This window comes from Python bivittatus, unplaced genomic scaffold, assembly GCF_059951505.1.
Source record: "Python bivittatus isolate LINGU-HERP-01145 unplaced genomic scaffold, Pbiv_v1 ctg000020_np1212, whole genome shotgun sequence".
Taxonomy (NCBI): domain Eukaryota; kingdom Metazoa; phylum Chordata; class Lepidosauria; order Squamata; family Pythonidae; genus Python; species Python bivittatus.
Window position 1 is genome coordinate 41,941,504 of NW_028277030.1, and position 25,277 is coordinate 41,966,780.

The following is a 25,277-nucleotide window of genomic DNA, read 5'->3' on the forward strand; positions in this document are numbered from 1 at the left end:
CAGCAAAGAGCAAAGAACTGGCGAGTAGACCAGTCCTGTGGAAACTTTCTGGAGAAGGAGAGGACGGGAGATTACCCACGTGTACTCTGGATGGCTGTTCCTCATAAGGAGACTGCAGAACCGTGGTCTTTCATGGGTTTGAGCACCAGGAGATGAAGGGGTGAGCCATCATGCTTACAGCCATGGGGGACGCTTTTAAAGGACACTTGTTCACTAACCTCACCTCCTAGTCACTTTCAGAAATTACCTATTTAACTGTCTTAAAGCTATTAGAGATTTTCAGAATGACAAATTTGAAAAGCCACCTGGTGAGTTTACTTTCATTCTTGAACAAAAGAAAAATAAACTATAAGCTTAAGGATTTAACCAACTAAATTCAACAGCGAAAACCTAAATAAGACTTTGATCTAAGAAAGTTATAAACAAATTAAGGGTCCAGACAAATTTGGAATATTAAGACTTTTACTATAAGATTTTGGAAATAATTATATAAATAAACAGCCATTCATGGGAACCAAATTGTTTTGTCTATCTTAAGTCATAACAGAGATTTGAGACCTTATGATTTCAGGAATTGGACACTAGAGAGGACTAAAGTTTCTAGGCAGAAAAAAGGGGAAAAAAGTGAAACCTTGCCTTTTGTTTTTGGTTAGTCCTGGGATTTACAAAATGATACAAAACGTTCTTACATTTGAAATACTGTAGGAGAGTTTTGAAGGATGGAGTCAGAAATTAGCAGCTACAATGTCAGCAATGATGTCTGCTTCTTTGGATAGACTATGTCCAAAAGATGTTAAGGAAGGAATGACAGATATGAAACAAATCTTGCCTGATGTAGAAATATTAGAACCAGAAATATTGGATAATAAAAAAAGTGTGGATTATAAAATAGAGAAGGCAGTTAAAGTGGAAACACAAATGACAAGCCAAGAGAATGACCTGGATAAGGATTTTCTATTGGCTATACAAAAGAAGTTGGATAAAGCTTTCAAAATTAAAGTGGAAATACAAATGATAAATCAAAACAGCAACCTGGATAACAACTTTTATGGGATTTACAAAAGAGGTTTGCTAAAGGCTCTAAGAAGCTTTTGGGATGAGAAAAAGAAAAATTGAGGAGAGATCAAATCCTACAACAACATCTGAATAAATTAAAGATCAAGATTGTTAGAAGCAAAAGGAAGGAATATAAAGTTGACAAGACATATTTCTATAAAGCTCTGGTAACCCTATATGGACCTTTTGCTGACACCAGGACTGAAAAGTTGATGATTTATGGATTTGCATATAAATAAGGAACAATGTATGGGAAGAAGAGATATTTGTTTGTAACCTTATAGGGGGTGAAGAGCTATCAAATTTGTTTTTACTTGTGATGAAGATTGGAAGTCATTTCTTTACCTATTTTTCTTTTTCTTTTGCTTTCTTTGCAGTTTTTATTCTATTTTCTCTCTCTCTGAGTTCAGTTTGCTTTTATTATTGTAATCAAAATCTAATAAAATTATTAAAAAGAAGAAAATGTATAAACAAAATAAAAATGAAGCAGACTGAAAATTCAAGAGAAATTCAGCCAAATGCAGATGAGCCCAGATGTACCAGTATTTGCTCAGGCTGTGGAGAGGTACATTGGCAGTCTGTGGGCAAATCCAAGGATGCAGAATGCAGGTTTTGTATTAAAAGGGGCCAGATACAGTAAGTAGACTGTAGGAAACCAAGGAATTGTATGGTACTGAGTCCTATCACATATTTTCAATTTTGACTGTTCAAAAGATAATTTTTAAAATTTTATTTTACTTATGCAATTTCTGTAGCTGCCCATTTCAGTCCAAGTGACTCTGGACTGAGTGCTTGGATATTGGGATGGACCTTTTTCAGCCAGCCCCCAGAGTGAGGGGGAGTCCTCTCCACAGGCAACAGTGGTGTGCAACCTTCCCTGCTATCTTCCCCATTGACTTTCTGGGGAAGATGGCAGGGAAGACTACAAATGGTGATCACATAATCACGGGCGCTAGGCAACCAGTCGTAAAGGCAAACTGATTGCCAAGAGCCCAGATCACTGTAACTTCGACTATGGGTCATAAGTCTCTTCTTTCAACACCATCGTAACTTCAAACAGTCGCTGAACAAATGGTCATTAAGCGAGGACTACCTGTATTTTCACAGAAACTTCCTTTAAGTTATGGAGCTAAAATATTTTCTCCATAATTGTGGAAAAAAGGTTGATCTTGCTGGAAGCTGTGACATCATCATTACAGAAATCATTTTAAGAAGGAACTAGTTCTTACTACAAGGAATCAGTGTCCAAAGGGTGAACACCATTACTACAGAAGGTTGCACACCATTATTACAGAAAGAATTTTAGAAATTTCAAAAGTGTTGTTTGAGAAATTGGGAGCATCTAGAGGCAATCCACTGTCATTCCTTTCAGATACATATTTGCACGAAGTTGAAGAATCTGAACATCTTTTCAGTCAAGGAGTGGGGTGCAATTGTAGCTATATTAAATGTAACAGGAAATTGAGGTTGTGTGGAGATTATAAATGCACTGTAAATAAGGCAATTAAACAGCATCTATTTTGCTTAGGAGTCTTTGCAGAACTCCTAAATCAAAGGTATGAGTAACTGGCTGTTGATGATGCTACAGCAGATGTTCAGACTGTCATCACTCATTGTGGAACATTCCAAGCTAAACATCTCTAGTTTGGAATCTCTGTGGCCCTTGGAATATTCCAACACTTCATGGAGACTTTGCTTTTTGGAATCCCAGTTGTTGTGCCATACTTTGATAATGTCCTAAATATGGGATCACCAGTGAAGGAACTTGTTATTCAACTTCAGGAAATTCTGCACCGTTTTGACAAATTTATCTTTTTTTTCTTTCAAAAAAGAAAAGTGCAAAATTGAAGTTTTCCAGGATCAAATTCTTAGTATTTATGTTATGGGTACTTACTTAGCCCATGATAAAGTACAGCAGTCTGTGATGCATCTGCTCCAAAAACAAAATAAGGGCTTCAAGCCTTCCAAGGGCGACTCACTTTTTTACCATGTCTTCCTTCCATAAAAGGCAGCTTTGGTTGAGCCATTTCACTGGGTACTGGGCAAAAAAGTTCAGCGATGCTGATTCAACAGCATGATGATGCTATCTAGAAAATTAAGGAATTATTATTGTGCTTGTACTTTTTGATGAAAAAAAACAACCCACTACTGCTTCTCTTTATGGTATTGAGGTAGTGCTTAGTCATATACTGCTAGATGACACTGAAGCTTTGTTGCTTACTATTCTAGGGCCATGTCTTCTACTGAATAGAACTATGTGCAAATTGACAAAAAGTCCCTTGGTTTCAATGTAGGAATCAAAAAGTCCCACAACTATCTCTGAAGCCATGCTTTCAAAATTTGGCTGAATGCAAGCCTCTTTTCAGAATCTTGTCTAATACCAAGCCTACACTCTTAATATAATCTAGTAAACAATACTGGAACCTCTTGTACAACATGATGATGTACTTGCCTACATGCTGGAACAAATGTTATCCAACACTGATGTGAAGGCCCCTTCTAGACCCACAAATTTAGACTGATCAAATTGCAGGATTTACTGCTTGGGATCCTAAACTCTTATATTAAACTGGGTGTGGAAGTTTAGCAATGTAAGGTATCTGACCAAAAAAAGTATCTGTTATGGGGAAATCATGTTTCCAACTCCTAGAACTGGAGTTACCAGACATTTTCAATCACATTGCATGCAGCTTGTCTGATTTCCTGTATCAAAAGCTAGAACTAGATGCCAGTGCAGACATTCAGAGATGCAAATCTCTGATAAGTAACTTTTATTGTAAGCAAATTAAAAGAACCTATTACGAAAGGTTTCCAGGAACTGCTATATGTCAAATGCAAGCCGTATTTATAGTGAGATCAAGATTCAAATTCTTGCAGCTTTTTCTCCCACCTACACAAAGCAGTGGGCTTGAAGCCTCCCTGTTAAGGAGAGAGAGAAATGTTTCTACCTGACTCTTGTTATGGTAACTATCTAGTGTGGCTTCAGAATTCTTGTTTCTGACTTTGTCAGAATTATTTCTTACTTAGCACATCCTGGCATAGTTGTCATGAAAGCTTTGGCTGGAAGTTATATCTGGAATCTGGGAATTAACTTGGACATTGAAAACCCTGCAAATGTGTAGAGTACATGCCAGATTATTCAACATAATTATCAAAGGGCACCTATGTTTCCATGAGAAGTGACCAAGAAGTCTTGGTCAAGACTCCATATCTATACTGTAAGACTATTACAAGGAAAGAATTTCCTAATTATTATCTTACTCAAAATGGCTGAAAGTGGTTTTAGTACCCTCACAAGCATCTACATCAACGTCAGCAACAGTCTGCCAATTATTTACAACCCACTGATTGCCTGACACCATTGTCTATCTATGTGATCGCTAAGCGTTGACAGAAACCTGGATCATCATCATGGCACTTTTATTAGCAAAAGTATTCCTACGCTTATTTCATTAAAATGTAGACATTTAGTAAAGCTTTCTACCTATGATTTGATGTTTGTAATTGTTTTCATTCTGTCATCAAGTGTTTGTCACAGTTGAAAGTTTGACCAGTTAAGTTCCCATCTCTCCTCTGCAGTTAAAATTAAGAATGCCTGATGTACTCTCCCCCATGGAGACTTACAGTTAAACTATACATAATATTAGTAATGTGATTAGCAGTTAATTAATTAGCAAGAGAGATGTGGGACTTCCTTTCCTATCAGCAAGCTCAAAGGAAACTCCATACTCTGTGATACTTAGCATTCAGTGGAAAAATGACTTTTACCACTGAAAGAGATATTTTTCCCCTAAAGCAAATCTTAGGGGAGGGGCAGTGATTTTGCTGGGAACAAAGGCTTAAGTTCCTTCCCCAATGCTCATACAGTGATGAAAATCTCCTCTTACCCATATTATTTTTAAAATAATTCAATTGCTAATTGCACTGCTAATGTCATGTATAGATTAAAGCCTCAAGGCTAGAATAGCAGTGAGTTGTAAATATGTGTGGAAGGATTTGTGCCATCTTGTCTGTTTTCATTACATTAAACATTAAATCATCATCAGTCCCAGCTTTTTAAAGTGTTATTATTTCTTAACATTTAAAATGAATAATTGGAATTAATGAAGTATTCTAATAAGGAAATTTAGAATGCTGCACTGTGCAGTTGGTGAGAGATTTCTGTTTTTATACCTATCAGTCATATACTGCACTCTTGAGTACCTCCTGAATCTTTTATGGGCTCAGCACATTACAGTCTCATATCATTAGGTTTTCTAAATACTCATTACACAATCTGACACCGTTTGTTGAAACTGTTGGAGACTTAGACATACAGTATTTCGTATCAACAACACTATGGAATTATCTTAAAAACGAATACATTGCAAATTCAGGGGTTCCAGGTACCTGTTTATCAGAGATTTCTATTTCCATATATCTTTCTGTGTTAAATCTTTGGTTTTATTTTGACTTTGGGAAAGACAACATTTCAAAATGATTTTAGGCACTTATGTGGATTACTTATTATTATTCAGCTTTCAATGTCGTTCCCCAGATTTCCATAACAAGTTAAATGTCTGGATTGTGCACATAATGCATCTTGAGTCTGCTGAGTGTGTCATGAATCTGTGTGAAAACTTGCAAATTAAATTTATATTCACATGTGCACATCCATACAACAGAAACTGAGTTAGCATGATCAAATTTGTTTGCTTCAGCAGCCACAATAGTAGGCAGACTATTCCAGACTTAATAAATATAACTCATAATAAGTGGAAAGGGTGGTTGTTGTTGTTGTTTCAGCCTAACATCCAGACTGCAGGAGTACATAACCTGGGGGCCCATTCCTCCAGATGACTGTGCAAAATGTGGGGTGTTAGATCATTCAGTTTAAATGTGAATTGGTTGGGGTTGTGAGGGTTTTTTGCGTTAACTTCTTGGAATACAGCTCTTGGCATACCACTCAAAGGTGAACTGCAACTTCTGACCTTAAAAAGTTGTGTAATTAATAATAAATAGGGTGGTTACCAAGAAAGAAAGAAGAATATCTCTGCTTCCATCAGTAAAATGTTGGATGAAAGTTTACATATTCTCTCCCTTAAATAATGGCAACATATCTTTTTACAAGATAAAAAACAAATAGGAATTTTTAAAAAATCTTAAGTTTACAGAAGTGGAACAAAAGTAAATGAATTCTGCTATTCTAGCTTCAATTCTGAATGGTGTTCAACCGAACCTCTTTTTTGCCTCTAAGCTTTAAAAAAGGAAGAATCAAAGCAGTGAGGAAAAAGGAAATGAGAAAGTAGGAGATGGAAATATATTTACACATTTTATTACATTTTTAATTGTCAAATTAAATTACAAACAATTTGCATTAAGTTAAGAACAATTGAAAAGAAAAGAACCCAGTTAAAAGTCCTTGACGATGTGCTGAAAGAACTGAGAACAGTACCAAACCAGACTAGAAAGGCACGTAGCAGTAGTTTAACTAAAGGCTTGCGGGAGAAGATTTGTTTTATGTTGGTGCCAAGTATTAAAATGTTTGGCACCATTCATAATTAAGCAGGGAGAGAACTGCACAGGTGGGTCACTTTTATGAACAGTGCTCTCCCTCGGATCACCCCAAAATGAACCTTGGCAGATGTGGCACCTTCAAGAGGGCACAGCTGTTATTTAGCTGACAGCACAAAGCTTTGGAGGAAAAGTTAGGAAGTCCAGATCCTGATCACAAAGGTCTTTGAATTACCTTGAATTTCACTTGGTAGCAAACTGTTAGCGAGTTGAGTACCCTCAGAACATATATTGAGAATATATGTTGGGAGTAAATTATCACATTCAGCAATCTAGCATTTTGTATTAGTTGTAGTTTCCAGGTGACCAATCTCAAGGGAAGGTGTGGCTGAGATAGCTCAGGTCTGCTAGCCACCTGCAATAGTTTAGTTGATTAGTACCTGTGATATTAAATTCCCAAATGTAACAAAACAAATTGATGTATATACTTGGTGCTGAAAAAATTGGTTGGTTGAGTCAGAAGTAGATGGATGAGTGTGTTTGAGGTTGTTTCCCTGCCCCCCTCAGTCCCTTGCTGTGAGGAGGTTTTTCCCCATAGTCCCACAAAACCCATTCAAGTCCTCATGGAACCATAGAGTTCTGTGGAATCCAGCTTGAAATAACCCACCTTAATCAGCTAGGAAAGTGCTCTCTACTGCCACCTAGAGGCTCAGAAAGAAGTATTTGGCCCAGATTGCTGAACCACGGGAATAACAATCCAGCAAAAAATGTCCTTTCACTATGGTGGAAAAAGGAATTTGTCCAATTTCCATTCTCAACAAAAGGTCTATGCTTATTCAGTGGGTTTTGGCAAGAAGGGGTGTCCACTGCAGTTTACTAATTGCAGTGAAGGAAGTAGTACTGCAATTAAAAAAAAAAAAACTAGTTCCCATGGCTCAGAGCTTGGATACCTATGGGACCACTTTTTTCCAAACATCTCTGCCCCTTGGTGAGATCTGACAAGGATGAATGCTTCACTTCCCATTCCCAAAGGATTGCTATCATATGGCTCCATGCAGTCCACCTCCATCGTGGCTGCTTTACCCTCTGAAACAGCATTTCTCCAAAGTCTGCACAGCCCCAACACTGCTCTCCTTTGGGAAAGCTTTGAAGACCCTGCTCCTTCAGCAGGCCTGGGGCTGGGTGATTTGCGTCCCTGCCTGAGATAGTGACTTGAATGTGACTGATCAACATGTGAGGCTTGTGCAATTGTTTTGCTGTTTCCCCTTTAATTCTTTTGTTGCTATTTTTCTTCTTTCTTTGTTGTTGTTTTAGATTCATTATATTGTTGTACGTTGCGAGAGTTGTTGTGGCAACTGAGGTAGCCAATAAATTGATTAGATAAATACATTTCTGCTGTTCATTCAATCCAAAAGTATGTGTATCTGTCTGTCTACCTATTGTACCTACCTATCTATTACAGTCATAGACTAACATAAAATAATGTAAAGTGTAAGGTCAGCATCACTAACACTAAAATCTATATAAAAACTACAAAACAGAATATACAAAACAGAATATAAATGGTATTAAGACTATATGCAATGTAGTATAATATTAGTTAATATATAAAATGCCTATATGATGGATTAAGCGTAATAAAAGATACTAAATTTTTAGTGTATAAATATTTGTGGGTGTATGTCAGTCTAAAGAATCTCTTCAGAGTCTAATTTTGAAGCACAGAGAAGCATTTCTGATAACTGGACTGCATTATTATCTTGCTGAATAGATCCCCTATTAAGATAAAAGATTTTTTATTTCTTAATTGGTATTATGCCAGTCTGATTATAAGCAGTTAACAAAAATATCTTGTGATTCAGGTTACTGATTTTAAAAAAATAAGGCATGACTCAATATAACTTTGCATATTTGAAAAGTAAAGCAAAATTAAAAACACTGGCTCAGTTAAAAGACTATTAATAGTCATTTATATATTGTTCATGTTTTTCACATAATTTTTCTGAATCATATTAAGCAATGACACAGAGACAGCTGCCCTAAGTCAAACCAAGGATTCATATGCTAATTATTGGGCATCAGGCTGCAAACACTACCTTTTCTTTAACTGCCAACTAGATTTGACAAGGCTAAGTTAGTGTTCCCTCAATCTTGCCATCTCATTCGCAGTACTGTAACGCAGTTGAAGCATTTCCAACATTTTCTGAACAGATGTCTTACTGGCAGCAATGCTCCTCGTCCACCATCACATTTTCTTCTAGAATTTTTTTGTAGGAGTTATCTGGAAGGAAGTGATGGCTGCCACCTTGTGAGAACTAAGAGGTATTCTGCCATCATCATAACTCCCCTCTTCCCCCAAAGTAAAGAACTGAGCTCGCACTGGAGAATTTAGTTTCAGTACTATGTTGTCCTAGCCCTTCTGGCTAGACTTAGTAATATAGTTTAAATTATACCTCTGTCAGCCAAGGTGATAAGAATCAGGATTTCCCACTCATTAACAGTAGGAATAATTGGCTGGTGTGGGTCTTCCGGGCTGTGTGGCCGTGTTCTGGGAGTTTTGTTTCCTAACGTTTCGCCAGCATCTGTGACCGGCATCTTCAGAGGTCAGGAGCACAGACAGGAACAGTTCTCTCTGTGCCCCTGTCTGTGCTCCTGCCTGTGCTCCTGCACTCTGAAGATGCCGGTCACAGATGCTGGCGAAACGTTAGGAAACAGAACTCCCAGAACACGGCCACACAGCCCGGAAGACCCACACCAGCCATCGTATGCCGGCCGTGAAAGCCTTCGACAATACAGTAGGAATAATTCCTTATTCCCAACAACAGGCCATTGTTGGGTGTTGGGTGTATTGGGTATGTTGGGTGAGTTCAGTGAATCATTCAGCCTGTAACGAGCTGCCACCTGTTGATCCCAAATCCAGTAACTTTCCTTGCAACCAATATTGATTCAAAAGAAAAGTTCATTTATTGAGAATAAGTGTACAGATCCAAAGCATTGCTAAGACTGATCAAAAGCGCGCCAAAAGCTGTTTTTCTTACTTTCCTCCCCCTACATCGTCCTTACTTCTTGGTCCTCTGATTCTCTTGCTGGTATGACCTTGAGCATGCCAGAGCTTGTGATAAGGAGCCATCTGCTTTAAACGGTTTCTCATTCCTACTCCCCCCCCCCCTTTTACAATGGCAGAACCGCAGCATGTAAAAAACCATTTTTAAAAAAACTAGCCATCTAATAATCTATTATAAAATCTTGCGAGGATTCTGACACAGCCACTCTTGAGATCTGTCTGAGTTAGCTGATTTTCAGTGCAGCTGCATCCTCCTACACTTTCATGTTCTCTGATTTTCTATATGCAGTGGTTGCATTCCCATGAGCTAGCTGGCTGGTTCAAGACCTGAATCAACTGGGACAAGGTCATGATTATTGGAGCTTGCTGTTGTTTGGGCCTGGGCTTTCTGAATGCCTGATCATGGTTCCCCTGCTTATCCAAGGATAGGATGGCCAGATATCTGTAAATATGCTTGACCGTCTAGATTTTTTTAAAAATTGTTCTCTATCCACATCCATCCTCTGGTAGACTTGACATTTGTCCTTTTTTTTTTTTTGATTAGCTGTGCATCAGATGATTTTACTATGGGCCTAGAGTAGAAAATCTGGACAACCATTAGATGTGACAAAGATTTTAAAGTATTTTTTAATCTTTTTGCTGTCATCTCATGGTCATTTGGAGTTTTGTATTCTCAAAAAAGGTAGTTGTACTCTCCCAACATCTGGAATGAAATTTGAAGGCAGAAGAGTGCACAGAGGCACAAGGCTGACTTGGCTGACCCCCAAGAGGTCTGCATAATGGTCAACCAACAGCGTGGTTTGCAAAACAGATGAGTCAAGCTTCCAAACCTTTCTTTTTGGTGGATCCCAGGTAGATCCTAGTGCAAATTTGAAACATTTACTACCATGACACTGATGCTGCCATGACCTACCTAGTAAAAAGCCAAAAATCGTCATATGTGTGCATAAGAGAGAAAGGGAGGAGAAAACTGAGAAAGTGTTTTGTGTGAAAAAGATAAAAGGTATATAATGTGCATGTACATGCGTGTCTGTGTAGGCTTGGTGAGTATACAAATAACATTATTTTGGGTTTTTGTATTTGTATTTTTGGTAGTTGGAGGTATATTTAATTGTAAAAAAATACTCTTCATAATTGTCCTCCTTTTTAGGGTATTTTAATAGCCACTCTATCTGAGGATGAGTCCTCAGTCAGGTATAACATTCATGGCATCTCAAAATATATTTTTCTTTGGTTAGAAGGGATAGAAAGTTGAAATTCAGAAAAAAAGATAATAAATACCACCAATCTCTCAATTTAAATCAGATTTTACATCCAGACAACAGATGGTATCCACTGAATACCCAAGAATAGCTTTCTCAGACTTAGTCTCCACCCAATTAGCTACAAAATCTCAGTAATTTGTTCACCAGTAGTTCTAGCATATGATCTTTTTATGGCAGTTCTGTTCAACCTGACCACAAATGAATATTTTGCTTCTCCTCTTGTTTGTTGTGGATGGGTTAAGAAAGTTGAGATAGGTATATGTGAGCTATTGCGTAAGAATAGGAGCAGTGGTCAAAGTGAGAAAGGTATCCTAATCTAAAATTGATTACAGTTAAACTTTGATTTAGCAAACTGATATTGTCAGCCTTACGAGGTAGACCAGACAGGAAACACAACCAGATGAGCTAATTCTACTTTATTGTAAGGTTACATTAACAGAATATTGCAAGTCTGAAAGTACAAATCTCCCCCTGTCTCCTTTACAGCCCAAAAACTATGAAGAGGCCCTTCTGAGCCTCTTGCCCTGTCCACATTCCTGCTGCAGGATCAGCTGCCTCTTATCTGACTGTTCTCTTGGTTGCATCTCTGCCCTGTCTCCCAAGCTCATTCCCACATACCATTACATATATAATCAACTTTACATGTAACTTTCCAAATGTTTGCAGTGATTAATGTAATTTACATAATGCTGTAATTACACAAATGATGTAAATCACGCAATAATATACTTTCATATATAATGGATGTATAACAGTCATTCCCTCTCCCCAATTAATTTTTTACAATGAGGTTTCACTTTATTCAGGAGTTAATCTGTTAATTTAAACAGAATTTTCTTTTCATTAAAAAATTATGTTAAATTCAACATTATTTCCAAGGCTAAAAGATACTTGGTTAGTGGATGTTTAATGTATACTTCCTATCTGAATGCTATTTACTAAATGTGTTAGTTCTATGGTGTCACATCAGAAATATACTCCAAGAAATTTTACACCAGCAACTGGAAGTATTATCTTTTTGCTCCTCCTTTGCCTTGTCTTATTTTTCCTAAGTTTAGATGTGGGTGCAAAAGCTTCCAGATCAGTGTCCTAGATCAGACAGGAAACATTTTATCCATTCCCTCTGAAGGATCATAGCATGCATGGAATCTATTTCCCTAACTGTGTTTCACCAGGAGGGAGGGTAGAGGTTCACACTTTTGAACTCTTAAAAGTTGTTTAAATCTGGATTTAAGCCAGCGAGCTAAATCCATTAGCATCATTGCAGAAGGATCTGTAATTGCCCTTAAACTCAGATGCTACAGACTGAAGCTTATTGACATTACAGAGGCATAAAATGCAGAACTCAGATTCAGAAGGCTAAACCAATGAAGTTCATACCTCTCATAATTTTTAGTATGTTAGTATTTAGAATTGGAAGAAGCCCTCTAGGCCAGCAAGATGGAGTGTTGAAAATAATCTGAAAACTGTATTTGAGGCTTCACTGAGTTTTCAAACATTAAGTGTAGCTGTTAGAATTTGTAATCACTATTACTAAATTGAGACACAGATTATTTTCCCACATATAAATCCCTTTAAAATTCCTCTCACTTTTAAAAATAAATTCTTAAGTGAAAACTCTTTTAACAAGTTAGGATAGCAATGCATTTCTTTTAAATACCATATAGTGTGGTTCCTTATAAGATAACATCCAAAGAACTTCTTCATTTGATTGTTACCAACTTGAATCTGGAGAAATATCATGATTCTCCTATTCTGTCCACCAGTTTCCTATTAAATGGACAGTCATGATGTGGTTTGATGACTCTGACACAACACAATATAAAATGAACATCAAGTTGTTAATTATGGAAATATTAAAACATAAAAATGAAGCAAATGGCATTTGAACCAGCTGCATGATGATATATCTCCACTTTCTAACTTTATTCTGAATAACAGACAGTTAATCCTGATTCTTACTAAATAAGCATTGAAATGTTCTATGCTGGCAAAGAGTTGCAGCTGCAGCTTGTTAATTGCTCACTGCTCTTTTTTTAAAACCCTTTTTAAAGGGTTTTTTAAACCCTTAAACCTTACAATTTGTTTGCAATTTTTTTATTCCACATTATAAATGCTGCTGACAACATTAGCAAAAGAATGACTGTTTGGGGAGTTTGAGCTCTGGCGTTCCATGAGTAACCTCTCTTGGTTGAAGGCTAGAGATTAGACAACAGGTGAAGCCCCTGAAGTCCTGACTTAAGGTGGCATTAAATGCAGCATCCCCATCTTAGGACAAAGGTGTTTCACACTAGCAGCCTCACAATCACTGATCATTAAATTATTTGCAAGATGACAGGTGACGGTAGGTGTCAGCTGGAAGACAAAATGTCTTTCCATTAACGCCAAACATCTCTCACTTCACTCTCAGGAAATGTAACTTGGATCAGCTTTCTCTTCCTGGAAGACATTCAGCAACCTAGAGGCCCCATTGATACATGTAAATACGGAAGTTAATCACAACCTCTAATTTGGTCTCATTCAGTATGGGAGAATTAGCATTCATAATGTTTAAAAATAGCAGCTTTTTTCCATCAGTGCTTTTTAAAGCAAAATCTGAAAGGTAAATAAAGATTGCCTTACTAAATTTGATAGGGGTACCTCTTCCTACCACTTCTCAAAAATAGCCCTGCCACTCAGTCTGCCTATATTTCAGTTATGACTCTGCTTGGTTTATTGAGAGCCAGGCATGAAAGTATGGAACACTTTTTTTTTTTTTTTTGGTGCCTTCAAGTCAGTGTTGACTCCTGGCGACTGCTTGGACAAGTCCTTGCAGTTTTCTTGGCAAGATTTTAGAAGTAGTTTGCCCTTGCCACCTTCCTCAGGCTGAGAGAGAGTGACTGGCCCAAGGTCACCCAGCTGGCTTCGTGTCTAAGGTGGGACTAAAATTCACAGCCTCCCAGTTTCTAGCCAGGTCCCTTAACCACTACACCAAACCAGCTCTCACATGAAACACTTAGGGAAAGCTAAAAGGGAGATGAATAGGATTGGAAACCTGTTGTAGTCTGTATTCTGCCTTTACACAGGACATACTTCACTTGCCTATTAACTCAAGTAACTTTGGCCATAAGGTGCAGTTCATGAGTAGTGCTTTCTGTACTCCCTGATACAGAAGCTGGCCAAAGTAATCTGTTGTTTGCCATATTTCCATGAACGTGTTTTCATTGTGCTACTAATTCCCCCCTCCTGCCCAGCTATATATTCTCTGTTCACTGTGCACTGTTCAGAACAAAGATTTAGATGGACTTATGCCACTGATTTTAATTCTAAAGAATTGTCTCTATGGTGGCATTAAAACCAAAGTCTGCAACTTTGGTATTGCATTTAAAAAAGAAAAAAACATCTCAGCATCAAGTTGGCCTTTCATTTCTCTCTACGTGATGGTCATACACAACCAACTCTGGGGCTATCCTAGGCAGCTTCAATAATGAAAACTGAATTGCTTCAGCTTGAAGCAAAGAATGTGTTGTCTCTTATTGGTACCTGTACAAAACTCTGCTTCCCCTGGCATTGAGCACAGGATGACAGATCTGATACTACACCTAAGAGAAATGTACTGGAATCAGTCAGTCAGTCAGTTTATTATAGTCTTAGAGCAGTACAAAATATATGTCCATGAGTGATCTGTGAGCACTTATAAATCCATCTTAAGAAATCAATAAATAAAATTTGAGACAAAATTAAAATACATCTATAAAACCACCTGGAATCTGTTTTTTTTTAAGTACCAGTGACATGGTGCTTACTCAGCACCCACTATTCTGTTTTAAAGTTTAATGCATACTTGTTCTGACTTTGATGAGGAATGTCACCCTCATAAACCATTTCTTCTTTCTTCCACAGTGATAAACTCATCAAGAATTCCATAGTAGTAATAACAACAACAATATCATTATTATACAACCCTTTCAAGTGTTTAAAGTTCATAATGAATATTATCTAGGATTAATACAATGAAACCTTGGATTAGTGAACTAATTGGGAGATGGGAGAATCTGTAATTGAGGCAAAGACTTTGAGTATATGCTGCTTGGAGTTATCTGCAACTGAAGCAGCCTGTGTGCCCAAGTAAGTCAATAAATAGATCCTGGTGTATGGTTTGGCTTGGTATCAATCCAGCCAATTGTTGCTTAATCAATTTAGCATGAAATGTGAGCACAGCCTTTATCCAACAGTGACTGTTAGCCATAATGGTAATGTGTGAACTTCCATGTTTAGTGACAGAATGCAAATTATCAGCTCCTTTATCTGGGTAGCAGAACTCTAGACACCCACAAGATGGCAGCAAAGAGCCACAGAAGACTCCTTGCTGCCAGTGGATACTTGGATGTTTGCATCCTAGACAGCCCTTTTAGAGCTTTCTTGGCAAGTTTTTATTAGCATCTTCCCATGCATGTGAAATTGCCAAGGACATTTCTTTATATTGGCAAGGAACAGAATGGTGCATTGTGGCCAATTTTAACAGATTACTTTATGAAATCACCTCATAGCTTGTTCCAGTTTTCAGATTTCTGTTAGAGCAGTACTAACAGAATGGGCTGATCGCATTTACTTGGAAATGTATATTTAATTGGAAACTAGATCATGACCTAATGTAAATGGATGGTATTGTGTCAGTTAGAGATGCTAATATTTTAACTCTATTGAACTACACACTTCGTCTAACTGCTCCTTTTGCTTTTATCTTTAGCAGTTTGTCTTTTATGTTCTAATTGTACTACAGGGATTACTCATTTAGCGACTGCCTCAGACAGTGACCATTCGCAGTTAACGGTGATGAAAAGGTACCTTTGCAACCAATCATTGCATTTACAACCTTCACAGGTCTGTAAAGCGAAGGAAAGCTGAAGTAAGATTGTAAGCACAGTTGTGGTTTCACTTTGTGACCGCTTCTATGAACAACCGAGTTGCTGGTCCCAACTGTGCTCGCTAAATGAGAACTACCTGTAATATTAAGGATCTTTGCCTTAACTGCTGTTAACCAGACTTTATGAACTTTCTAAAAGACAGTCGCTCTTGTTACTTATGTGATTCAGAATCAGGCTAAGTTGCTTGAATGTTGGTCATTAAATGGTCCCTGAAAGAGTGACTTGTCTTTTTCTCTAGAAAATTTGGATAAAATGTCTCTTCCTCTTGTCATTATGTTTCTCACTAAATACTTGGGATGGCCCAAAGACTCAAAAGGCCTAGAAGCATAAATTCATTTCTTGATTTATCACATTTTATAAAACAACTATTGTGTGTGTGTATGGCATATTGTTATTTGAGAATATTATTAGCTGTAGCATAGCTGCTGTGTGCCAAAGATCCAAACAGTGTAGATTATCTGTTTGGTCTCTACAGAAAGACTGTATGTCAAAGGAAAAGTAAGTTTCCAGCCAATTAATTGGTATTCAGTTACACAAGTAATTTATGATTGTCTCAGAGGATATGCTTCATATTTCATCTTCCAAGACAAATGGTGAATGTTTTAACAGCAGCAGGTAGGGAATGATTAATTGGAAAATTGGCATTTTTGCCATAATTAGCTCATAGAAAATCAGTGCATGAAAAGGATTATTGGCTACAGTTCCTTTTGATATATAATCCTTTATTGTTCTAGGAGTATATCAGAGAAACCAAAGCAAAGTATATCAAAGCATCTTTGAGACAGAAAGTCAGCATGATTTTCTGTTATTGTTGTGAATTGCTCAAAGCTTGGAGAAAGGCATGAATGTTGTATATCAGTCAGTCAAGCAGCTCAAATAGATGAGCCATGTCATATGTGCAGTGAGGTGTTTGAGACATTTCAGAGCCAGTACCTGAATAAGAGAAAAGATCTCAAAGAAAGGAACATGAACATGAAAGAAAAATACATTTATTGAGCCTTTGCTAGAGAACTTTCACAATGCTCTAGCATCAGTCCCACTTACAGAGTATCTTATAAAAAGCATCTTTACCACCACAGCACTCCTAGAGCAGCATTCTCCATCCTGGGTGCTCTCTAGAGGTGTGGACTGCAATGCCTGGTTTTTTTGCAGACTGGGAATCCTGGGTCATAATGAAATTGGTGACATGTAACTTGATCAAGAAACTAATTAATTAGGCTCTGGAGAGCTAGAAGGTACCCAAGCTGCGTATGTGGCCCAGAACATGGGAGAAGATTGCTGTAGGTCTAGAACAAGCTGCTAGAAGAATTAAACTTACTCCAATTTTGTGTGGCTTTTGCATTGCACTCTAAAAGCTGCCTGGGGATGATGTGATCTGAACTCCTCCCTCTACCTGGAGACAAGCTGATTGGGCAAACTGGTATAAAGTCTTCAGAGTCTGGGCATAAGCAGCAGGAAAGGAGCTTATAAAAATCTGTTTTCAGCTGTAGCAATTAGCATGATAATGCCAGCACAGTGACCTACCTGCCACTTTGGAGGATCACTCCAGGGGACGTGGGAAGGAATATTTTCTCCTAGGCTAGACTGGCTACTGTCTTGCCTCCTGCGCATCCAGTTTTATGCATATGCCTGTGTGCATGTCTAGATAGTCATGAAAATAAAAGGTCATTTTTCAGGGGCATGTATGAGCTTCTTTAGAAAATGGGGAATATAGCAACTTCTACAGGGGAAAATAATAGTTTACACAGTGATTATTCAAGGCCAAAATTACAGGTTAGTTTTTAACAGAGAGAAAGAGTGAGAGAGACATGCACACTTAGAAGAAAAAAATTGATATGATGATTATACTTAACTTCCATGTCTAACAAATGTGGAGTGGAAGGAAACACAATGGAAAGGGCAGGATTTGGTATAAGCCAGGAAATCCAGTTTCTTGGGGAAACCATGGGGCAGGACAAATCTCACATGATTTCAGAATTCTCATGCAAAATTTTATCAAATGTTTGTGGGTAAGATTGCCATCATCTTGTAAGACTTGGCCCATTTCTTTAAGTTACCTTTTTATGGGAGGGTCTTGCTTAGAGTTGTGGAAATGGGCTGTATCTAGGTGAGTTGTAGAAAGTTCAGAGAGCCCCTTTATACTTGTTCTTCCCAGCAAGGAGAATATAGGTCATGTATTACATGCATCTTGAGTTATATTGTAATAATTCTTAAAGATATGTAGTGGTTGGCTTTCTCTTGAGTAGCTCATAGAGGCTAAGCAATGCCCCTTCCTTACATGTACAATTCAACTAGATGAGGACTGGTTTTTATCTGCCTCATGCTCTCAACAGCAGTTTAAAGAAAAGTAGAAAACTATCTTCTGCAGTCTTACAGAAAATAACTTTCATTAAGTAAAAGCAGGCTATTATCAAATCCCAAATTAACATTTGCTATGTAAATGACATGCATTGCTGATCAGTAGCTAGAATAAAACAACTGGGAAACCCAAAATCAGCCATGAGGGAACATCCTTGTTGAGCTTGGTTCTAACTGAGCACCAGAAGGGGACATAACAGGTGTAGAGTAAGTTGGAAGCCTGCCCAGAACACTTGTTCAGAAACAGCTCATCTGTTCTGTTTCTTCCTTATTCAGCACAAGACTTATAGAAGGTTTTTCTAGTACAGAATGGGGAGCCATGTGTGTTTTGCTAATAATTTTTCCTCAACATTTCTTGCCTTCCCTTGCTCCATGTGACTGTGCCAAGCTCTGTAGTATGATACAAAGCTTAAAGGTACGCTTTGCTTAATTAGCCCCAGTTTGCTAGCTGCGGCCCCATCACAATTGTAGATACGTTAATAAGCCATTCAAAGATGGAGGATTTATTTAGGCTTCTAGTCTGTGGAACTCTTTAGGTGCTATCCTTTCCCTACACTCTTGAGACTGAATACCAAACATGCAGAGATTTGCATTGTTAGGATATATTCTGACTGCAGCTTTTCATTTTCCCTGAGGGTTGTGGCTATAAATATGTGCACCTAGCAAGGTTATAGTCATAACAGTGGAAGACCGGCCCTGTATAACTGGCCCTTTCTTCATCCTTGCTAGCATGGAAAAGGGCATTGGAGCATCTCTGTTGAGCTTTCTGTAAGATTTTCAGCATTCGCAGTTCATGTGACACTTACCTGTACTGTTTTCTTGAAATTCTTTTGTGGGTTGAATTTGTTTGTCATTCATTTACACACACACACACATACTCACACATATAATACACATCTATTACATTTTGTAGAGAGCCAAGGAGATGACTTTGGAGAAAGAATCCAGAGGCATTGGAGGAATACCCGGTACAGAAGAAACAGGTGTTAATTCTAGACAGACCAGAGAGATGCAGACTAGCCTCCCCTCCCTTCCCACTCCCTTGGTTATAAGAGGGAGGGACAAACTTGCAAGATTCTGTTACTGTAGCTCCCAGTGGAGTCTGCTTCCTGATCTGGTCTACCTTGAAGGGCTGACACATTTATACCCCACCACCGTTGTACACAGACTCTTGGTGGCTCATAGCATAAAAGAAAAACAACAATAACAGTAAAATATGAGACATAAAACTGACAATCGAAATAGACAAACCTAAGTCCAAGAGGCGTCTGGTGTCAGGCCCCAAACACTCTCCGAAAAGCTCAATTTTAAGAAGCTTCCAGAAGGCTACCAGAGTTGAGGCCAAATGCATTTCTTGCAGGAGGCCATTTCAGCAGCTCAGGCCAGTAACAGAAATATACCTCCAGGCCTTGGCCTCGCAACCTCCCCAGAATGGGACACAACTAGCTGTTTCTCTTGGCATGATCAAAGTGGTCGGGCTGATTCCAGTGATGTGGCCTGCAGATCACACTATCAATAATTGATAGAAACTTGCAAAATTCAAGAAAATTTAAAAAAAAATAGTAAAAAAATGTTAGTAGAACAATGAGCATTCTGAATGAGGGCATTATATATGTATTTATAGGAAAGGGGGGAGAGAGAGTTCCTACAGCTGGGGACTTCACTGAGGCAAGTAGAAATATTTTTTCAATTTAGACAGCATGCATCCTCTCTGACCAAGCTTCCAACAATTTAAGGCCTCCCTGTCAGATTAGTACAGTACAAGCTTTCTTGAGCGTTTCACGGAGTGAAGAGTGATTGTGGTGTAAACATGCTGCCTTTCTTCAGCTTCATTGCCACCACAGAAGCTGGAACATCTGGAGGAAAGTTCCAGTATATAAAAAGAAGCAGTTTTGGGTAGTGGGGAAGGTGCTGGACTAGAAACCAGCAGACTGTGGATTCTAATCCTCAAACCAATCCACCTCACAAGGCTGTTGTGGGGAAAATAGAAGGTGAGAGCATTATGTAGACTGCCTTGAGCTATACAGTACTAAATAAAGATGGGGCATAATAATTTCTAGTGCCAGAAAATCAAAATGAGGAAATGTACAATCATTTATAATTTTTGTTTCAAACTTCTTAAAATTTTTATTCCTCAATAGTTGGAATAAGCATTAACAGACTATTCTCCCATAGCTGTTTAATACAAGTTAATCATCATTAAGTGTTAGCTCAGCTTTTCTCAGTCAGATCCTCTTGTGTTGATAAGCTTTGTTTTTCCCCAGCTTTTGCAGGTATACAGTAACTGTATTTTGATATTATGATTTTATTAACTAAAATTAGGTTCTATTACTAGTAATCAAATTGAATTCAAAGGTCTTGTTAAGGATTCCAAAAGATACACTGGATTTCTCTTATGTAGAGTTCCACTCCAGGACATTCTCACTGGAAGAACTAGTGGGAAATTAAAATTGTCCTGCATCCTTCCCCTGTGTCCCTTGACATTCTGCTCCTGAAGGCTGTAAGTTCTCCAGAACACCCATGAAGGAGTGCTGGGAGCTGCAGGGGAAAGTGGAATCTGTGAGGATAACTTCTTCTTCTTCTAGCTGGATCTCTACTGGGTTAGTGACCTTTTTGTGAAGAAAATGCTTTGAGTTATGGGAGAGCATATTTGAGTCCAACTCTGTATTTGTCCAATTTGTTTGTACACATGATCAACTTGAATTTATTCCTTCATATACTTTCACTTGTTGCTTATATGAAGATAAGTGTGGCAATACACATTTCAGCAGTGTGAGAAGGAAGTGTTTACTCTAAAGAGGTGTATATTAATGTTATTCCCCTTTGTTTATCTGAATTTATTCCTCGATAGTAGTTAGGTGCCATGACATATCAAAGGTGTGGTTTTTCTCAGAAATTATAATTAACTTGTAATTATAACTTATTGGCTTGACTAGCATATGTCTTATCTTGAATTAGAGGCTATAAGTCTCTTTTGGTTTGCGTTCAGAGATCACCTGGGGTAAAACTCACACTTGGGCAGAAGGCCAGTGAAAGGCTGCCTATCAGATTGCACTTGAGAGCTGTATGTAAGTCTTGTGCCCGGGCACTAGGCTGATCAGGAATATCTTCTGGAAAATGTGCTGCATGAATGGGCAGCTTGCCCAGTTATTTATCCCATGAAAGATAAGAGCCTTTCTCTGTAGGGTGTGGCGAAGAAGCAACAGACAGGAACTGCTGCCAGCAGACATGACTGAGTATGTGAGCTTCCTGTTTTTTGGCTTCCAGTAACCATTTCATGAGCAGTCCTCTAAACTCAGAGAGATCAGACATCATTTCAGCACTTCTGGAATAGCCCTCTTAATGCAAGCAATACATTGAAAGCCCTCAGATAATTAGAAGAGTCACAGAATGGGTGTCCACTTATGTAGAACTTTCATAAAGCTATAGACATGGAAGAAGTTCTCCTGCTTTCATCTGCTGATTTTTTTCACAATACCCATATATATCTACTCAAATGCAGGCAATTTCCCCTACATATGATTCTCAATTTCTCCATCTTCAGTTTATAGGTTATATATATAGGGATATGCTTTTAATCTCTCTGGGCATCTACAGCTCCTGATTATGGAGAAGGTAGTTCATAGTTTGTACACAAATGTATGTCTGCATAGGACCAATATATAACAGCTTGATCAGGATTATGTCATTGCCATGTCATCTTCCATTAGTGAGAAATATAGTAGCATGTTTTAAAAATAAATATTGGTAAAAATGAATGCTTGCACTATCATTACTAAAATTAGATGTCTTGTTTCAGTGTTGACCATTGAACACTAGGCCAAAATATGATTGCTTTGTTTGGGATTTAGTGAGTTCTGTGCACCTATCCAATTCTGGCTTATCCAACAAGTCATGGTTAAGCAAAATGTAGCTTAACACACTTTGCCTGATTTAAAACTTAAATAATGAAGCCTGAAACATACTGGGACTTCTGAACATACTTTTTATAGGATTGCCCTGTACATTAACAACAGTGCAAATGGGAGATGAGTGGGCCAGGGTAATATTTTACATAGTGTGCAGTAAATTTTCAGTTAGGTTTAGAAGGATTACTTTTTCCTGCAGAAATGGTTTTCTTGATTTTTTTTTTTAAGGTTAACTTTCATGATGGAAGAATGGGTTTTTGATTTCATGAAGAATCTGTTGAGTTTGGCAAAAAGATGGGAATGAGTTTCTTTATTTTTAATTCTTGTAATTTCAGTAGTAACGTGTGCATGAAATGTAATAACGATGATGAAATGTAGATTTGCAACAGGGTGGGGTTTTGTGGGTAGCATTAGACCTGAATAATTATGACTTCAATAACTTCAAGAGATGGAACAGTCTTTTGAATACAGTAGAGTTGCTCAAGTACCTATAAACTCATAATTAGTTTCTGTGTACTTCAACATATGTTTGTTCTCATGTTTTATAAGAATTATCAGGGTTGGTCTAATAAGACCGTTTCCTCAACCTCCACCCCAACTTTTAGGCAAGTGTTTCCAAATGGGTTCCCAGAGGAATACTTCTTAACAGCTACATTTCGTGTCAGAAGAAACAGCAAAAGAGAACGCTGGTATTTACTGCAGATTTTAGATCAGCATAACTTGCCACAGGTGAGAACAAATTTAGTTACTTGTTACTGTTATTTCTTTGTCTAATTTGTGTTTGTTCAGTTGTTTCCTATTCCCACCCCCAATAAAATGATAGCTACAGGTTTGTGAGAGTGGCTGAGGGGCTGCAACAGGAAGGAGAAGGTGATTCTAAAGATCTCTGGCATGTACTGACTTCTATGATTTTATTCTCTTCTTTGCTAATTTACCGTTTATTCATTTTGAAAGTGCTTAACTTTGTATATGTATATATTTTTGTTCAGGCTTACATCTCAGTTGATGGTTTAAAAAGAGTTATAGAGTACGCCATGCAATCCACCCAGCGGAACTCCTTGCACTACGTCTTTAAAAGCCGCAAAATCTATCCTATCTTTGACCGTCAATGGCATAAGCTTGGTATCAGTGTACAGTCAAGGATGATTTCTCTTTATGTGGACTGCAGCTTAATTGAACAACGGATGACTGAGGAAAAAGCTAGCCCTGACTTTCAAGGAAAGATTCTCATTGCTACCCATTATTTAGATGGAAAACCTGTAGATGTAAGTGTTCATGCCATGTTTTAATGAATTAAGTGGTTTATGCTGCTTTTATGGAAAAGGAATTTATAAGAGGGCAATATAAAAAAATAGAGAGAGAGAAAGAGAGAGAGAATGCTTCAATAACATCAAAATGGTGAGTTGGATAAAACTTGAATTACTTCTGCTTATGAATTGGATCAACTTTGTTGATGGGACACTTTTCTGGAAAAGGGAAAGTAATTAACTCTTATTTTTCCTTCTCCCTATAATTCCCTGCTCCCTAAAAAGTTGTTCTGGAAATCTCCAAAAATTATTGGAGGTGATTGGGACTGAAGGGGAGAACTGGGAATAAACCAAAATTGCCTCCTCATCTCTTCTTCAAGTAGAACCTTCTGTAGAAATAGCAGTGAATGCTATTCAGCAGAAAAAGCAGTGAGCCTTGCATCAATAAATCAGATCTGAATCCAGACATATATATTTTACATATGTTTAGAAAGCAGACATTTTGCAATTTTGATGGCCTGTGATCCTTAGAAATGAAGACTCAATCCTAAAAGTACCATATTTTTCTACAGTGTTATCTCTTCTGTACTGCAGACATCAAACAAAGCTTTAAGTTTAATTTGAGGTATTCTGAAAATTACTTAAGTAGTAGGAATTAACTTATAATAAAGAGGATACAGTGGCACATTTAAGGATACACATCTGCTTTAGTACACATTCTATACTGTGCTAAAAGTGAAACATTTTTAAAAATTATCTTCATATATATATATATATATGTATAGAGAGAGAGAGAGAGAGAGAGAACTTTTATTAAGAATTTTAATTGCAATAATAAAAACTAATACAAACTAAACTTAGGGAAATAGAGGAGAATGGAAAGAAATAATAAAAAGTACAGGAAAAAAGAAAAAGAAAGTAAGAAGAAAAAGAAAAGAAATATATAAAGAAGTGACTTTCAACTTTCATCACAAGTATAAACAAATTTAATAACTCTTCACCCCTATAAGGTTAAACAAATATCTCTTCATCTCATATCCCATCCCTTATCTATAAGCAAATCCATAAAACATCAACTTTCAATCCTGGTGTCAGCAAAAAGTCCATAAAGGGTTGCCAGAACATTGCCAAAAAAAAAAAAAAAAGTCTTATTTTAAGCTTGATCAATAAACCAACTTTATATTCCTTCCTTTTACTTCTAACAGTCTTAAAGTTTAATTCAGTCAAATAATGTGGTAGGATTTGATTTCTCTTGAATTCTTCTTTATCCCATCACACAGATTTCTTGAAGGCTTTAACAAGCCTCTTTTGTAGATCAATAAGAAAACATTTCTAGGTCATTCTCTTGGTTTATCATTTGTATTTCTCTCTTAATTTTTAAAACTTCAGCCAGTTTCTTTTGTGTATCCAGTAAAGCATCCTTTTCCAAATCATTCTCTTGGCCATCATTTGTAGTTCCACTTTTGGTACTTTCTCTGTCTTGACAGATAAAATTTGTTCCACATCTGTCATTCCTTCATTAACATATTTTAGACATAGTCTATCCATAAAAGTGGACATCATTACTGGCAATACAACTGATATTGTAGTTGTTAATTTCTGGCTCCATTCTTCAAAAATCTCCTTTAATATTTCCAGTGTTATAATGTTTTGTGTCATTTTGTAAGTCCCAGTATTAACTGACATCAAGTACAGGCTTCTATTTTTTTTTTCCTTCTGCTTAGAATCTTTAGTCCCTTCTAGTGTCCACTCTGTAAAATCATCACTTATCTTTGTTATAACTTGCAATAGCCAGGATAGCCAAAATATGTGTTTCCCATGAGAAGTTGCTTATTTCTTATAATTAATTCCAAAAACTTATAGTAAAAGTCAATATTCCAAATTTGTCTGGACCCCTAGTCTTTTTACAACTTTCTTAAATCAAAATCTTATTTAGCTTTTTGCTGTTTCTTTCAAATTCTTTAAGTTCTTAAACTTAT

General features: G+C 37.4%; 1 protein-coding gene across 1 annotated transcript in view; it reads left to right on the forward strand.

The window, feature by feature from the left end:
• COL19A1 (collagen type XIX alpha 1 chain) overlaps positions 1–25,277 on the forward strand; it is a 219,644-nt gene that overhangs the window by 21,202 nt on the left and 173,165 nt on the right. The window contains exons 3-4 of the mRNA XM_088137595.1: positions 22,657–22,780; positions 23,041–23,316. Of these exons, the coding sequence (XP_087993721.1) occupies positions 22,657–22,780; positions 23,041–23,316 (400 nt within the window). The remainder of the gene's footprint in view (positions 1–22,656; positions 22,781–23,040; positions 23,317–25,277) is intronic.